The sequence below is a fragment of the Peromyscus leucopus genome, chromosome 6 (genome assembly GCF_004664715.2).
Source record: "Peromyscus leucopus breed LL Stock chromosome 6, UCI_PerLeu_2.1, whole genome shotgun sequence".
In the NCBI taxonomy this organism is placed as follows: domain Eukaryota; kingdom Metazoa; phylum Chordata; class Mammalia; order Rodentia; family Cricetidae; genus Peromyscus; species Peromyscus leucopus.
In genome coordinates this window covers 34,795,931-34,812,735 of record NC_051068.1, presented here as the reverse complement: position 1 = coordinate 34,812,735, position 16,805 = coordinate 34,795,931, and the positions used below count along the sequence as shown (strand labels likewise).

At 44.0% G+C, this 16,805-nt stretch overlaps 1 protein-coding gene across 1 annotated transcript in view; it reads right to left on the bottom strand.

Moving 5' to 3' along the window:
• The window catches only part of Ccdc169 (coiled-coil domain containing 169), a 33,413-nt gene continuing 16,608 nt past the window's right edge, over positions 1 to 16,805 (bottom strand). Inside the window, exons 5-8 of the mRNA XM_028873384.2 lie at positions 12,823 to 12,921; positions 12,484 to 12,537; positions 8,020 to 8,096; positions 1 to 289 (exon numbers count right to left, since the gene is read on the bottom strand). Coding sequence (XP_028729217.1) covers positions 190 to 289; positions 8,020 to 8,096; positions 12,484 to 12,537; positions 12,823 to 12,921 — 330 coding nt within the window. The 3' untranslated portion in view covers positions 1 to 189. The remainder of the gene's footprint in view (positions 290 to 8,019; positions 8,097 to 12,483; positions 12,538 to 12,822; positions 12,922 to 16,805) is intronic.

Below are 16,805 nucleotides of genomic sequence, written 5' to 3'. Positions count from 1 at the left end.
TCGGACATTTAGAGTCACCGGAGACACGTGACTTTTATGCAGACAGACGAATCGAGTTTTTGAAAGAGCCAGAGAAGCTGCTCTTCCTTATCTATTTCTTCCCCCTGCGAAATATGTTGAACATCAACCTAAACTGAAGATTCTGGATGAACAAAAGATGGAAAAATAGAAGTCTGCCCAGCTCTGGAATCACGGGTTGAGTTTTGGAAGATGGTTTGATCTTGGTATCTTTTTTACTGGTCCTTTCTTGGCATTCGTTATCTTCTGATTAACGGGATTGTATCTTCCACTGAAATAAAATAAGCATTGATCACAATTTTTCTGTCACCACTGTCTGCAACAACAACAACAACAACAAAACAACCAACAGCTTATGCCACGTATGGCTGACCCATCTCCTCCAGGCCGGAGCAGGGAAGTCTTCATTGACACGTTCTGCCTACAGCCTTAGGCAGCCATGTGTCATCATCTCACGCAGGATGGGGCAACCACTGCAAATGCAGGCACTCAAGGCTGAGACTCCAGAGGCAGCCCATCAGGTACCCACCGTAGAAGGCTCTGTCTGGAGAAAGGGGAGGGGGACCAATCTGCTACTTACCTTTCAATCTGAATTAAAGGTAAGAACACGGAGGGGCCAAGAAATAGAATAGGGGCAATAAACCAATACCAATACTCGGATTTCTGTTCTTCGATCCCATGGACTCTTCTCTGACTGACCTATGCAGCTTTGTGAAGGCGACGTCATTGAATTCTTCTTGGAGATAGCAGACGCTGCTCCAGCTCCGGCGCTTTTCAGATCTATCTTAGAGAGTGGTCTCAGCAAAAAACGACCAAGTAAAGACCTGCCATTTTCCTTCTAAGCAGGGAAACTTTTCTCTCCCCCATAAAAGTAAAGAGAAGTTGGCAAAAATGGCTCAAAGCAAGTGCCTTGAAAGTCTAGACATCAAACATTCATAGCAAATCTCAAGAATTTACAAAACAAAGAAAGTTGGGGACTTGGTGAGAGCACTGGGTTGTGCAGAATTTAATTTCCCCTGGCCCCATGCCTGCCCCTTACCTCCAAGGAAACCAACAGGCCATAGCTATGGTAAACCCAGGAGCCAACACACACTACAGGAGATGCCAACCCCTGACTGCAAAGCTCTTCTTCTTTGCCCTTCTCTGGACATGGTCCAGCATGAACACTTCTCTTGGAGAATTTGCTGGAACAAATTGAAGCCATCATTAATCTCATAGCTACTGCTATTTAAAAGCTAAGCCAACCAGGAAAGTTCAAAGGCTGGAGTGGGTGCTAATAAACTCCAGCACGTGTCTTGGGATCTGGAACACCATACTCATGGGTAACTATATGTACCTAGACTCATGTGTGTTCTTGGGAAAGACTTGACAGGCCCTACACTCTCACCTCTGGCTAAATTTGCGGTGCTGCAAACACAGAAACGAAGGTGATGGCTGAGCAGTGGTTTTCCTGGCTGAGTATGGAGAGCCGGTCCAAACACACATGCTGAGTCCACCCGGAAGGAAGAGCGTTATTGATTCCCGGCGCTTTAAATTGTTATGTTAATCCTAAAACCACTTAGCTAACCCAGCAGAGTATGAAGTGACCACTCATGAGAAAGAGCACCAACTTCACAGAATGAAGTTTAGAAAGTCACCCCATAACAGTAGCCTTCAGCCCTGGGGAAGAGAGAGACTCTGAGATTCAGAATAGGTACTTGATATTATATAAAATGACCAGTTTTGATGAAACAGAAAAGATAACAAAAAATACAGACACCATAAATAAAGCTCGAATGAAAGAGGGACAGCAAAGCTGTCAGTAAAAACTCAGTTTAAAACATGAAATGCTGAAACATACTTAAAAATCAACACCAAGGGGGTGGCGGGGGGCAACACTTCAAAATACAGCAATCAGCGCTAATTTTCTGCAAAGCAACCCAGCAGCGAATTTAAAGGAAATTAAAAGGCTTCTGCACAGCAAGGAGACAACCAGAGGAGCAAAGAGAACCACAGAAGGGAGAAAGTCCTGGCCAGCTATATTTCAGACAGGGCATTAATAGCTAGAATATATAAAGGAATGCAAGTATTAACCTCCCAAGCCCCAAAACTGCCAGTCAAGAAATGGGCCAGTGAACTGAACAGGTGGTTCTCAAAAGAAGAAAAATAGTGAATAAAAATTTGAAAAGGTATCCCACATCTTTATCCATCAGAGAAATACAAACAAAATGACTTTGCGATTCCATCTCATCCAATGGCTTTCAGCAGAAAAACTAATGGCAACATTCGTTGATGGGGATGTGGGGAAAGGCGAACCCTAGTCCTCGTTGGCAGAGGTATCAAGTGGTACCACCACTTTGGAGAATGGTGTGGTTGTTTCTCTAAAGACTAAAAATAGAATTACTACCCGCATCCGCTGTGCTGCTTCTGACACATAACCAAAGGACTCTAACCCGATGACAGAGATATGCACATAGCCCTGTTCACAACAGCAAGGAAACAGAGCCAGACTAGATGTCCATCAACAGAAGAGTGCTGGAAGTGTGGCACATATACACAATGAAAATGTAATCATCCATGAAAATGAAACTTAGGTGAAATGGAAATATATTAAACGAGGTAACGCAGGACCAGAAGACAAGTGCCACGTGCTCCTTCTCATGTACGGATCTCAGCTTCTAATTTTTATGTGTGTTTATCTAGAAATAGTGTGGATGCCAAGAAACCAAGGAGAGGCCCTTCAGGGGGAGTGGTTTTAAGGGAGAGGAGTGGGAGGGTATGAAAGTGGAAAGGGGCTTCCTGAGGTTAGAAGACTACCATAGCGGATGCAGAGAGAAAGGAATGGATGGTACTGGAGGGACGACTCAAACCTAAGTATATGTGATAATGCCACAAGGAAGCCTGTTACTTTGTATTCAAATAAATGAAGAGCACATATAAAACTCTGTCAGGAGTATCCATAGCAATATTGTTCACATTATCACGAATGTATAGATAAGTCAAACCCACATCAACTGATGATTGGATAACCAATGATCTATAAAAATCTGGGATGCTAGCTAATCACCATGATAAATCTGGCTGTGCTCAATATGGATTATCTTGAGAACAAAAGCTGGACCATCGAGCCACACCTTGCACATTCTCAAGTGACATAATAATAGGAAACCCCCACAGGAATAGAAAGATTAGTGACCCCCAAGAGCTAGAGGGTGAGAACTGACTACTAATAGGTATGACACCTCTTTGGGAGTTGTTAGGGGAGAGCGTTCTAGAATCAGTGGCAATGGTTACTCAACCAGGAGAGTACACTAAAAACCACTCAGCTTTGCTGTGTGTGACTGCAGACTGCTTCAGTCATATGCAAATATGTATGTGAGATTAACAGGTTACAATGGAGTTCAGTTGTGCTCAATAAGGTTTAGAAACCATTTTATATGTGGGTACTACATAACTGATTCTAGCATGACTGTGTTACATGGTTGTTATCTGCATGCTCAAATTGTTTATACTTATTTTTCTCTCTTTACAAATGGATGCTTTCTTATTCTGCTTGTACTTTGTAGTTACTAATGTACTACACACTGGAAAGGAATGAAATTTGAGAATATTTATCAAGTTAGGAGTTTTTCAAAATCTTCTAATTCTCCTATCAACTATCCAGCATAGATAGGTTTCACCCTCATTTTACAAGGAGGTAAACTGAGTCTGAAAGTTACTAACTACTCTTATAAAGCCACATTGTGTAAGTGGTAAAGGAAAATTGATTTTCTGTCTGCTCCAAAGCCAGCCAGTGCAAAATTTCATTAACCATCATGCTTCTTGCTTTATTAAAAGAATAATACTGAATATACTGTTATTTTGAGTTGGCTACTTCCACAAGCTAGCTTATCATGGGATTTTTACTCTCATTAAGATGATACAAAACTGCACAATTCATAGAAAATACCAAAAATGAATAAATACAAATTATCCATAACCCTACCAAATTATTTTACACTATACTTTTATTTACTATTATAAATATTCTACATCAGTTCTATATTCTAGAATCTGCATTCCAGAATCTTCTAGAGTCCATTAGAACTTCTTAATGCTGTCACAGTTTGTTGAATTATTGTATTAAGGTTGCAGACATTGGCTATATTTCCTATATCCGCTTCTTAAAAATAAGTCCCCCAAACAACCTGTCCCTCAATGAGCCACAATTAATGTCCCACAGATGCTTTTATTCTGGAGAGTGGAGGACTGCTCTGCTTCCCTGAGGGCCTTTGATCACTATATAAAACTTTGATCAGCAAAGCAAAGAGGAGGCTGCATCACACAGAAGAAGAAATGCCACAGTTGGTTCTTGGCCGAGTGGTCGCTGTGGTGCCCGTCACCGTTTGGGTTCCTTACTGGCCAAGTCTGGTTCTCGCAGTTGATATATTCCATGGACTACAGTCCAAAGCTACCTACCAGCTTTGTAAAATGTTGGGAGTAACTTCCAAACCTATTTCTAAAGAGTATTTCCCTTAACCATGTTAGCAATCCTTTATAAACAGTATGTGCAAGGATCTTTGACATAGATCTTTCAGCAAGATGGAAACATCTTCGTTCACAGCCACCATTTCACAAAGTCGGAATGTAATTGGTGATATTCAACTGGGCAGAATCACTTTCTGATTGATGTTTTAAATAGAATTTCTCTTCACTGGGTCTCTTCTGGTACTCTGATTTATTCTGAGTGTCAAGCAGTATCATAAGCCAGCATTTGAACATTGGTACTGCTAATACAGATGTTGCCTGTGACCAAAGGTCAGTGTGTTAAGCATGAGCCCTGGCTGTACTAGTGGGAGGGAGGCTGTGGGATCTGTAGGAGTCTGGGTCTGGTGGGAAGTCTTGCGGTTGGTCACTGGGAACATGACTTTGAAGGCAGCAGTGGGAGCCAGACCCTTCCTCTCTGCCTTGTGGTCCGCCTTGCACCACCAACCATTAGTGTGCTGCCAAACGCAGGCACCCCACAGTGAGAGCGACCAATCCGAGACCAGAGCCTTTCAAACTAAGGCTAAGTTAACTTTAAAAAAAAAAGTGAATTACCTCAACCTCTGTGTTACAGACGCAAGTTGACGAGCACATAAGAGAAGGTGAACCAGAGCAAACGTAAAGGCCGTAGCACTTGAGTTTAAAATATCATCCAAAACATGGCATGTACAAAAGTATGCAAACTATAAGCTCAAAGACCCAGGAAGTATCTGAACTTCACATTCCTTCCAACAACTGCTCCCCAAGCTTATAGATGAAATACTGTCATCCTGCTGGAAGGTGCTCCTGGACTTCCTAGTTCTCAGCCCCATTTGTAAAGACCCTCCTGTGTTCCTACGCCAGCTTACTTCTACCTCATTGAACTTTATGTGAATGGAAGCACATCTACATATTCCTTTACGGAAGACTATGAGAATTGCCCAAATGTTGTATAAATGGTATTTTATTACTATTACTTATATAGTATATATGCATAGACATAACAAATATCCATTCCCTATTGACGAACATTTTAAGATTTTTCTACCTTTGACTATCATGAATGAAGCTGCTATGACATCCATGTACAGGACTCCTGGTGTAAATACACCACTGTGTTTGGAATTGTTGACAGACAGACTAGGTATATGGACAGCTATAGAAGTGGATACTAAACACCATTCCCAAGCAGCCATCTAAATCCACACTCCAGCAGCTCCCACTTCAGTGTTCTGGCTCTGCCTCACCGTCACCCCCGTCCTCTGTAGGTGAGAGATGGTGTGGACACCTCCTCCTAAATTCATAGGCCACTTGGGGTCAACTCTGCTGTGAGGTGCTCAGCTCCAGCGTTAGTTATATGAGTTTGAGTAATCAACAAAAAGAAGGCTATCACATTCCGTGGTCAGAAGACAATATTTTAAGGCAGTCTCAACTACATACATGTATTCAAATATCTACTCAAGAAGATAGAGAAGTTCCTGTTGGGTGAGGTCCAAGGTTGCTGATAGTTTCAGACAGCGAAGGAAGGCCTTAATGGTCCAGGTGCTTGACCACTCATCAGCTCAGTAATCTGTTCAAAGATCATTAAGCAGCAGTCTACAGTGGATAATCTCTCCACCATTGGAATTCATCACAGACAGAATGGATCCAGGCGGGAAAGAGCAGAAGGTTGTGAGGTAACTGAATGAATGAGAGTCCCCAGCCCAAGGCATCCACCTCCTACATCAGCACCTCAGGCTCAGCTCAGACCTATGGCTCAGAGGCCCAAACAAGCAGATGGAGGCATGGTGTACAACCACTGCTCCACAAGGAGGCAGGTGGGAATGGGCACCTTGGTGATCTCCTTGGGCACCCTTCAGTCAAACCTGTAGAGATCTGAGATCTGTCAGGAAGCACGCCCCTCAGTACGATGGCTTCAGTAGCACACGACTTCAGGCTCAGTATGACGTGACTTCAGAGTTTACTCTCTGACATAGCCAACCTCAAGAGTATTCAGTGAAAATCCAAACTGTCCTCAGAGTCAGCGTCTGGGGATGTTTATGGATATGCACATCAATGTAGTGAGAATAAGGCCTAGTTTAATTTTCAAGTACCTCTTCAGTATCAAAGAAAATTTCAGAGTAGTAGTAGTAACTGTTACAAAGAGATTTGGATTAGAGTAAAGCTAAAAAATAAAAGGTAGTTCTGTAAGGTGGCTGTGCAGAGAACAGCTGAGGTAGCAGCTGGGAATTACTGTCCTCAACAAGGCTTGCCCATGAGGCACCTAGTGGCAGTCCTCTCTCCTAGTAAAGCCTTGCCCTCGGTGGAACAATGCCCCCGTGCCTACACTGTTGATCACACCTGCTTCTCTCCTTGGAGTCTGGAATGTCAGTAGGAGTTAGGTAGATGAGTGATGCTGGCCAGCAGCAACCTTGGATGCTGTGCAGCGGTGAGCCTCTCCAGGAAATAAAAGCCTTGTGTGCTGTCAACTTGCCACAGTAGCTCCTTCTTGGGGGGACTAAGTGTGTCAGTGGGGTTCTGCTTAGACAGAATGTCACAACTTGGTGCCTAGTTCTCAGTCTTTACTCTAGGAGCCTTTTCCCTCGTGGATTTCAATTGTGTCTTTTCTCTGTGACATATCCTAGCTCAAGTACAAATACGTCCTGAGTTCTAGAACCTACCACTGAGTCCTTTACCACCAAGATGGTCTTGGGAATCTCAGACATAGTGGTTTGATTCTTTTTCCATGGAGGTCCTTTGTCAAATTTTAATATTTAAGGTGCACTATGATTCCATGATGAAAATGTGTAAAGAAAATTAATTGTAATTTAAATAAGTAATGATTATTAATGAAAAATGTACTTCGACCCATCGAGCTGAGAATTGAGCAAAATTGACTACATCATTAATCGTTACCAAAGAAACCCATCATGTTACGTATCCCTTGGGTACCTCTTGTCTTAGCCGTGGCTGGACAGGATTGATCTGTAACTAACTCACATCTTGAGTTAATTTTTCAGTGTTCTATATCAATATGTCCCCCACACGGAGATAAGGTTGTAAGACAAGCATCTGGTGGCTCTGTGTTTTCTACAGGATCTGGAAAGTTCAGAAGCATATACAGCCTCAGAAATACCTAAAAGCTCTTTTGTTCTTCATCATGAAGTGGCTTCGTTTACATGGGATGTGTAGTTTAAACTGTACTATGTCCATAGCAACAAATATGTTTGCCCTCTGAAAAGGTCAAGGCAGACAGCAATTTTGTCTATAACATGTTAGTGGTGAAGGTTTTACTCTCCCGTGGATTCCATGCTGCTTTCGTTTAACATGTCACCTAGTTTGGAAACTAACAGTGCTTCTGGGAGTTCAAATCTGAAATCTGGAGTGTGAACTTCTCTGGAGTCTCTTACCATGTGCATTTTTATACATTGCTATACCATCCAGAAACCCAGCTTCCAAAATATAAAGGACACCTGTTGCGTGAGTGCCGTTCGCGGGCGAGTATAATTAGCTAGCAAGGGGAGGTCTACCTAGACGTACGTTTTCACCAGACTGTCTTTCATTCTAGGCAGCGGATCCATCTGTTGTCTTTTAGAAACCTGATTTAAGCCAGAAACCTGAAATACAAAAACAACATATTATTTTCTTACTTCCCAACTGATTTCTGGATTCAAAGTGTCAATTTTCCATCAATTCCTTTCACAAACGTCTCGTAGCATGTGTAGAAGGTGCTAAGAGCGGCAGGAAGTTCAGCCATTTTCTAAAAGGATCAACGTTTTAAGTTTCTGTACAAACCCTCTCTGGGCCCCACAGTCCATGTGACTTTTAATTTAAATACAGAAGAAACTAGGGTAGCCATTCACTCACGTGTGTGGACCACTAGGCATTTCTACAGTAGACATTAAACATACATAAAACAGGTAGCCTGCCAGCAAAGCAGAAAAGGCCAGGAACACGATATAGCGGGAAAGCAGAAAGGTGAGATAGTGTGTTCATTACATCAATTTTGTCATTTTTCCCAGGATAGGCGAATGGCTGCCTCAGGCAATTCGAGAACATTGGAGGCTGATCAACTTCCAGATGGCCACTGAAGCCTTGAATGAATGAGTCCATCCATCAAGGGCAATACTGGAGAGAAGAAACTCAGTGACATAAACCAAAGACAAGAGCATCTGAGGGGCCAGGAGTGGCGCCCAGGACATCATGTCAACAGTAGGGAACCCACCCAACACTGTCCGTGAAGATCTGTGTCACAGCCACCAGCCTAACAGGTTCAGCTCACTGCCATGATAAGGTGGAGAGGGGGACACCTGGTGTCCTCTGGCTTCCATGAGTGCTCATCCACTCTTTTGTATGCATACACCACACATGAGCACAGATGTGACATACACACAACACACACACATATAAAATAAAAGAGAATGTAGAATTTCTGGACAGTCCTACAGACCTGGGTCTCTATTGACCACTCTCATGTCCTTTGCTAAAATTCTATGTTATTCGGAACAAACACCAAAACAAATCTCTCAGGTCTCATAACTCTGAAAAGGCAGTCCTGCTGCACTCTGTAATGAGTCCTTATGACAGGGTCTCTAACACAGTGTGTAAGTGAGAAGACCTGTGGTGGGGGAGTCGATGTCTGCCAAACACGCCCACCTCGGTTGTTAAGTTACAGGTTAGATATAAGCAGGCTTGGAAGACACAGGGATTGGACCCTCCCTCACAGTCAACAACTTTAAACCCAGAACTAAAACAGACTTTAATTACCGGCTAGATAAAGGACACATCTTTGACCTGGGAAGGAGCCTGACACCTGAGCTGCCTTGCCTGGAGGGCCATGAATGGAGAACTTCTCAACCTGGCTGAAGGCGTCCTGAACCTTTACAGGGTGACTCTATCGCAGGAGGCTTTCTGGTAAAGAACAACAACACACCTTTACTGCCTCCTCTAAACAAAGATCCAAACAGGCCTGTCAATCACCTGGACAGGAAAAAGCCCCTCAGGAAAAGCTGCTTGTTCTGGGGATTTTAGAAAATAGTCTAATGGCTGCCTATCGTGTAGGTCAGGCCCGGGGTCTCTTTGGCCATTGTCTGCTCACACCGCTTGAGAGTGCATTTACTCAGCAATAAGCCACGCCTGTTCTCTGCACCGCTCTCTTTATCTTCTAAATTCATCCGATGGAGATCACAGGAGGGGAGGAAAGGAAAGCAGAGACTGAATCAGGCACAAACACAGTGGATGGAGAATGAGACAGTCCGGACGAGCACTACAGATGAGTACTACAGACGTTCCCACAACAGACTGGGAAACACAGCTCCCACAGGATCAATTATTTATGCACTCGGTGTGGGAAGAACAAAACTCACCCGTTACCCTTCCCAGGCACTGCATTCTGCGCCTGGCCAGACCCACCTTTGATGATAAAGATTAACAATTCACTCTAGAGTGAAATCCTCATTAACATTTATACTGGGGACAGGATTAACGCCTTCCTGGAAAGCTGCTGGCTTTGATTGTACATTCAATGAGTCTGCACTCTGAGGAAGATTAGTCAGCCTAAGTGGGTTTTTGTTGTTGTTGTTTTTGTTTTTTAAGAGAAATAAAGGGAAATGGATGTTTCAGGGGCAAAAGACTTTCACTTTTCACCTTAGACAAAATCAAGGGTGTTTTACATGAATGGACGTTTTCCTACTAATGGGCTTTTTATCATCAGTTGTGTAAATGCTCCTGATCACTGACGGTTTGATAGTCTTCGTAGTAAACAACAAGAAGAGCCAGGCACCCTGGCTGACCTCTGCAGGGACGTACTGTTGAGTAAAGCAAACGCATGTGTTAGCTGTAAGAGACCCAAGCAGAATGTCCATCACGGAGCAAGAGCCTGCAAAGCTCAGGAAGGGGCAAGGAGGTGGCATCCTCCAGTTGCTGGAGTTCAGAGCCTCCCATGTGTCCTACACATCACTCTACTCTTCACACACAGAGCTCTCTACACACTCCATCAGACTGGGAGACCGAAGGTACCAGGTTCTTCCTCAAGGGAAGGAAAGAAGTTAAGGTCTAGAGGTCACACAGCAAGGAGGGACTGGGGAGATGTCTCAGGAGCTAAGGGCTCAGAGATTGCAAGCATGAGGACTTCAGTTCGAATCTCCAACATCCAAGCCAAAAGCCAGGCATGGCTCTGCCCTCCTGAAGTTCTAGCTGGAAGGAGAAGTCAGGCAGATCCCAAGAGCTTCTAGGCAGTCAACCTAACTGAAATGGTGAGCTTCCAGCTCACTGGAAGACTGTCTCAGGGCGACGAGGCAGAGAGCAATGTAGATTGCTCTGGCTCACATGCGCGCACACACACACACACACACACTCATACACACTCACACATACATTCACTCACACATACATTCACTCACACACACATTCACACACACTGTTACACACTGATACATACACTCTCACTCACACACATTGACACATACACTCACTCACACACACACACATACACACCTCACACATCACACACCACCTCACTCATACACTCACACACACACACACGCTCACACATTCACTCACACACACACACACTCTCACTCATACACTCACACACACACACTTACACATATTCAACTCATAATTTTAAGAAGTAACAAAGAAAGTAAATGAAGAGCTGGATTCAAATCCAGAGTCTGTCTGGCTTCACGGTCTGTGGTCTTTCCATTACGTCAAGGCCTCCTAGAGAAGTTAGTGTTCACAAGAGACCATGAGATGGAGCGGAACAGGCTCCAGTGAGAAAGTGTGTCCCGAGTGGAGTGTGGAGTTAGAGAACAGGCAGGAGGGAGTCGGGCTGCAGGTACAAGCCTTGCTTCCCAGCCACTGCCCAGGACCAGGAAGTCGGCATTGATTGTTATTGTAGGATGGGAGATAACAGGGACTGACCGTCTTGCTTCATTTCCTGCTTACTTTGTTGACACTAAGCCCCAAGCATCCCTTTGTCACGGTAACCCTAATTTTCCTTCTTAACTTCCTCCCACATTTGCCCTTTGGGGCTCCAATCCCCACACCTAGCTCCTCCTCTGAATTATTTCATAGATCATTCTCGAAGCTCTGTATCACTATAGCAGATTGATCTTATGTCCCTAGGTCCCCTGTCTCCCTGCCTGCCTAGCTACACTCTCTTTCTGGCTCCCTCCACCACTGATGCTCTTCAGAACTATGACCTGAACTGTCTTTTCTTTTGCCTTACAAGTGGTCCCTACTGTATCTCATTCTTCCCATGTCTGCAATTACTATCTGTGTGCCAATGATTTCTAAACGTCTCTTTCCAATCTAGAATATTCTCCTGGGATTCACACATCCATCTGATGTCTAGATACTTCTATTTGGACAATATTTACTGAAAAGCGAATTCATGTCCTAATCTTAAAACGAATAGCAAAATAAAGTTAATGTAAGTTAAATACACATGTACGTCAGCATCAATTATAAAGATGTCTATATATGTGCTGCATGATGTGGTAGATGTTTTAAAGCATTAGGATGAAGACAACCTTTTAAATCACGAGGAAACTGAAGTCACAGCACTGGTGATGTAAAGCATGACCTCTGTAGTAACACCGATGTCACAGATGAAACTGAAAGTCAGATGGACGCTTTCAAGAGTCAGGCATACAACGTATCGATCACTTCCCACTGACAGCTGGGCTCTGTAGCTCAGACCCACCACCGACAGTTAGGAAGTGACATGACTGGAATTTTATGACACTGGAAGATTACCAGTTTAATCTTCATCACCATGATTATTACAATCAAACTACACAAATTTATCTTTTATCCGAGGAGACCATTTCACCTCTCTATAAAAGTTACGTCTTTTTCTTTCCACTTTCCTTATTTAAAAACCCAGGCTGTTTCCTTCCTTAATCCCAACATTTGTTTCTCTGCCAAACAAATAAGAATGGAAAACTAAAATGATTTACAGCCAGAGGAAACTTTTAGAATTGCAATAAAAGGAGTTACCTGAGACATTTCCGTGATGTACGTACGGCGCTCATTGTTGGTCCTGTGGTATGCCTATTAAAAGATAACATGTAAATCCTGCTTGAGAGAGGGATTGCCACTCTAACCGGGTCATTACCAAGTCTCTTACTTTTTTTTTCCAGGGCTGAGGACCGAAACCAGGGCCTTGCGATTGCTAGGCAAGCACTCTATCATTGAGCTAAATCCCCAACCCCCTCTTACTTTTTCTATCACATGAAATAGTGTTGTAAAAACTTCATGATTGTCAAGTAGGTTAATAGAAATACTAGAAATAAATGACAGCTTGAAGAACATTGCTTCATAGGGAGCTAAACCAACCTTGGATTCCTGCTCAAGTTTAAGTGCGTAGTCTTTCACTTGACTTTCGAGACTCCTCTTTTCTTTTTCGAGTTGTTTGAGTAACGTGTTTAAAGATTCCTGAAAATATGAGCAGTGAATTTTATGTACTTGTAGTTCTAAGCAACAATTAAAAAAAATCATTAAAATGTTTGCCCGTTAATGACTGCTCTAGCCCAGTGTGACTGTGATTTCATGAGCTGCACTAGGCATTTTTAAAGTAGCAGCAATAATACATAAAATAGTTATCATGTTTATTGAACTCTGTTCCATGAATTGCATTATTAAATACCTTCTGGGTTTATTTCAAAATCACATCTGTTGTCCCAAGGCCCCAATTGGACTAAGACCCAGAATTGTGCCTCTGCATAGAAGTTCCTAGTGAAAGGTAAAGGTTTATAAGGTCTGAAGAGAAATCAGAATATATGTATTATAGATGACTTCATTTGGTTTGGATCATGAGACAGCCTGTCTTTCTGTTTAATGTAGAGAAAATCGCAGCCCCGGGGGTTGCACACTTAGACCAAAGATGTGGGACTGGACAATGAGTGTGCTGGAACCAGAGCCCAGGTAAGAGGGTTCCCAGGTTCTCACACACTGAAGCTGCCAGACACACAGCTGCTGCCAGGCAAGACTGCCTATCTTCTGCCAACTGTATGCTTCACGTCTGTTTTATATACTAGTGTAAACTACCTGAGACACCAGGCATCCAAGAGGAAAAAACTGAAGGCTCCTCTCCCTCAAGAGCGGGGATGAAGCAGATCATGGTGACTAAGATCAATAACACTACACATATTAAAGAGTTACAGGGGCTGGAGAGATGGCTCAGAGGTTAAGAGCACTGGCTGCTCTTCCAGAGGTCCTGAGTTCAATTCTAAGCAACCACATGGTGGCTTACAACCATCTGTAATGAGATCTGGTGCCCTCTTCTGGTGTGTAGGCATATATGCGGCAGAACAGTGTATACATAATAAATAAATAAATCTTTTTAAAAAGTAAGAAAAATAGAGAAAAGTATGATTTAAAAATGTATCATTTTAGATCTGCCAAGGAACACTAGTTTCCTAGCAACGTGGGCTCAGCCCACTGATGATGAGGTCTAGGAGGGGCAGCAGCAGCATCCTCAGTGGTACCTCTCCAGAGGCACTAGCAAGGCTCTGGGATTCCTGTCACCCTACCAGGGTGCTATCCTTCACATAACAGACCCATCTGGTCTGGGCACTCACCTGCCTCTCAGAGTGGATTTCAGCCATGCCCTACTGAGTTTGCTCTCCCATTTTGAGGACAGACTTCCTGAGAGCTTCCAAGAAGGCCGTCCGGTCTCACCCTTCAGATGAGGGTTAACAGTTCCCTGTCTCAAATCATCCTAAAGCAGGCTACAGTACAACCTCCTGGGAACCCTGTATTTCCAAAACTCCTGCCTCACAGCTTCTTCCACAGTATCATGACCTAACCATCGCCCTGGGATGACCAATTGGTGTTATATGTACCAATCAGGACAAATCTTCTGCCTGCCACACAGTGGCCCAGACAGGCATGCCCCATCTTCCTGCTTCCTCACATCGCTTTAGGCACCATTGGTTTTATACCCAGCCTTCTGTGAAGTAGCTGCCAAGATGGGATTAGAAGAGCAAAGGTCAGGAATGCCCTGTGAGGATGGGGGGAGGGGAAACAGGAGCCTGAGAGAGAAGTCTCAAGGTCTCTCCACAGTGCAGGCCAAGCAGGCTGGCTAGAAGCAGACACATCCCAGTCTGTCATGCAGCCTACAAAAGCTTAGGAAAATTAAGAGGAAACCTTGAGCACAATCAGTCAACAACGGAATCCCCACATATGCCTTTGTTTCTCTGCTGCCATAGCTCAGAGGCAGAGAACAGACCTTGGTAAGTGTGGCCTCAATGGGGTTCAAAGGCAGGCACCTAGACTCCTTGGTCAAACAATCTTCTTGCTCTGGGAGTCTGAGGCACCCTGCTTGAACCATCATGTTTCCTTTGTCAACCCAATGGCCTTGTGATGTTGACCTGGCTGGAATTTTCTAAGTGCATGGTTGGGGGATGACAGCCGACCTCTGCTTCTTCTTTCTCCTTCTCCTTCTCCTTCTTCTTTTTCCTGAGACAGGGTTTCTCTGTGTAGTTTTGGTGCCTGTCTTTGGATCTCACCATGTAGACCAGGCTGGCCTTGAACTCACAGAGATCCACCTGGCTCTGCGATGCTGGGATTAAAGGCGTGCACCACCACCGCCCGGCCGAGCTCTGCTTCTTAAAATGCACAGTTCCTTTCTCGGGCCCTGTCTCACTTTTACCTTTTATTTGTGAAGCTCTGAGGTCCAGAGCTATGGCATTTTTATCCAGAAAAGGGTCTCCTAGCTGAAGGAAAGTGTGCCAGCCACGCGAGGGGGCGCCAAGTCCTGAGCGATGACTGCTCACTGTCTCACCCTACCTCTCCCATACCTGCTGCTCCCCAGTCCCCATGGGTAAGTCTGGAGCCCGCTGGCCTTGTCACTTGGGTCTCTCTCTGCACTGCTGTCCTCTCCTCGCCTGCCTCATGCAAAGACCTGCTCCTCCAGCTACCGTCTTCCAGAATGTCCTCAAGTTCTTGCCTGGGAAGTTTCATCCTCCGGGCAGCAAGCACCAGCTATCATTTCTCTGCTGACAGATACCACACTCAAACCTAAAAGCAGAGCCCTGGCTGTCTGCTCTGGACCCTTACTGGACACTTCAGACTTCACCAAAGCAACACTATAGTTTTTACTTACACGGTTTGTTTCCTAATAAACTCATTTTCAAATGGCACTAAGCATGGTCTTTCAATTTTACGTTGGCTGTTGGTTTTGGCTAGATGAGAGTAGTTTATGAATTTTTAATACAGGAACATAGAGTATATATTTGTGAGGAGAGTGTGTATAAAAGTGAATTTTAAAAAAATGATAAACTAAAGTGTTACATTAAAAACAACAAAGTGCTGGCCGAGCCCAGGCTCTGGACCACACCGCCTCTGCCTCTGCCGCCCTTGTTTGCTCCCCAGCTGAGTCTTGGCTGGGATGGAATGTTCTACTCAAGCATACCTGAGCAGCACAGCACTACAGCATTTCAGGAACAGCGGACAGTTCACACTCACACTGTGCATCCTTAAATAAATCATGCCGTCTCCTTGTTGCTTGAGCTTAGGAATTGTGTTATCTTTCCTTTGGCTGGCTGGGCACTCGTCTCATGTATGAAACAGCAACTTGAGATCAGTTGTGGGTTCGCTGTCTTGTCCTGACTCTCTTCACTAACATCTCCTGTCTGTTCCCCGACAGGTCCACACAGGACAAGGCATCCATGTTCTCTGGCCAGCCTCAGCTCTGTGCCCACAGGTGGCTCCAGCTGCGTGGGCCACGAGTCAGTCCTAGGCTGCATCTTTCTTCCCTTCCTGCACCTGCTCTGAGCTGCGTATCACACACACTTCATGCGTTTAAGTTATAGTACAGGGCAGACAGGAAGGTTTGCTGTGGAAATCTCATGGGAATTGGATCAGCATCCAAATTAATTGCACATTGGAGAAAACATGAACTCATTTGGATTTCCCTAGAACACCACCATCATAAAATATCCTGGAGTCTAGACCAGTACAGAAAAATGACTGTACACAGAAAACAAAAAACAAACAAACAAACAAACAAAAAACAACAACAAAAAAAGCCAACCAACCAACCAACAAACAAAACACAAAAAAAAATATTTAAAAGTACTAAATTATTCTAAAATAACTTTAAGGTCCATTCTGGATTTTTATTCTTTCATTTTACTGATGACAGAGTAAACTGGGTATTTGGAAAGTGGTTTTTACGGGGGGTGGGGTGGGGCAAACCCTGTCACCGGAGACACACACTGTAATTAATCCTCCTGATCTTCCCACGCAGGCAGTTATCTGTTTGCATAAATCAATGGTCACAAGCCAGAAAGACGTCCAGCAAAGGCAAACCAACG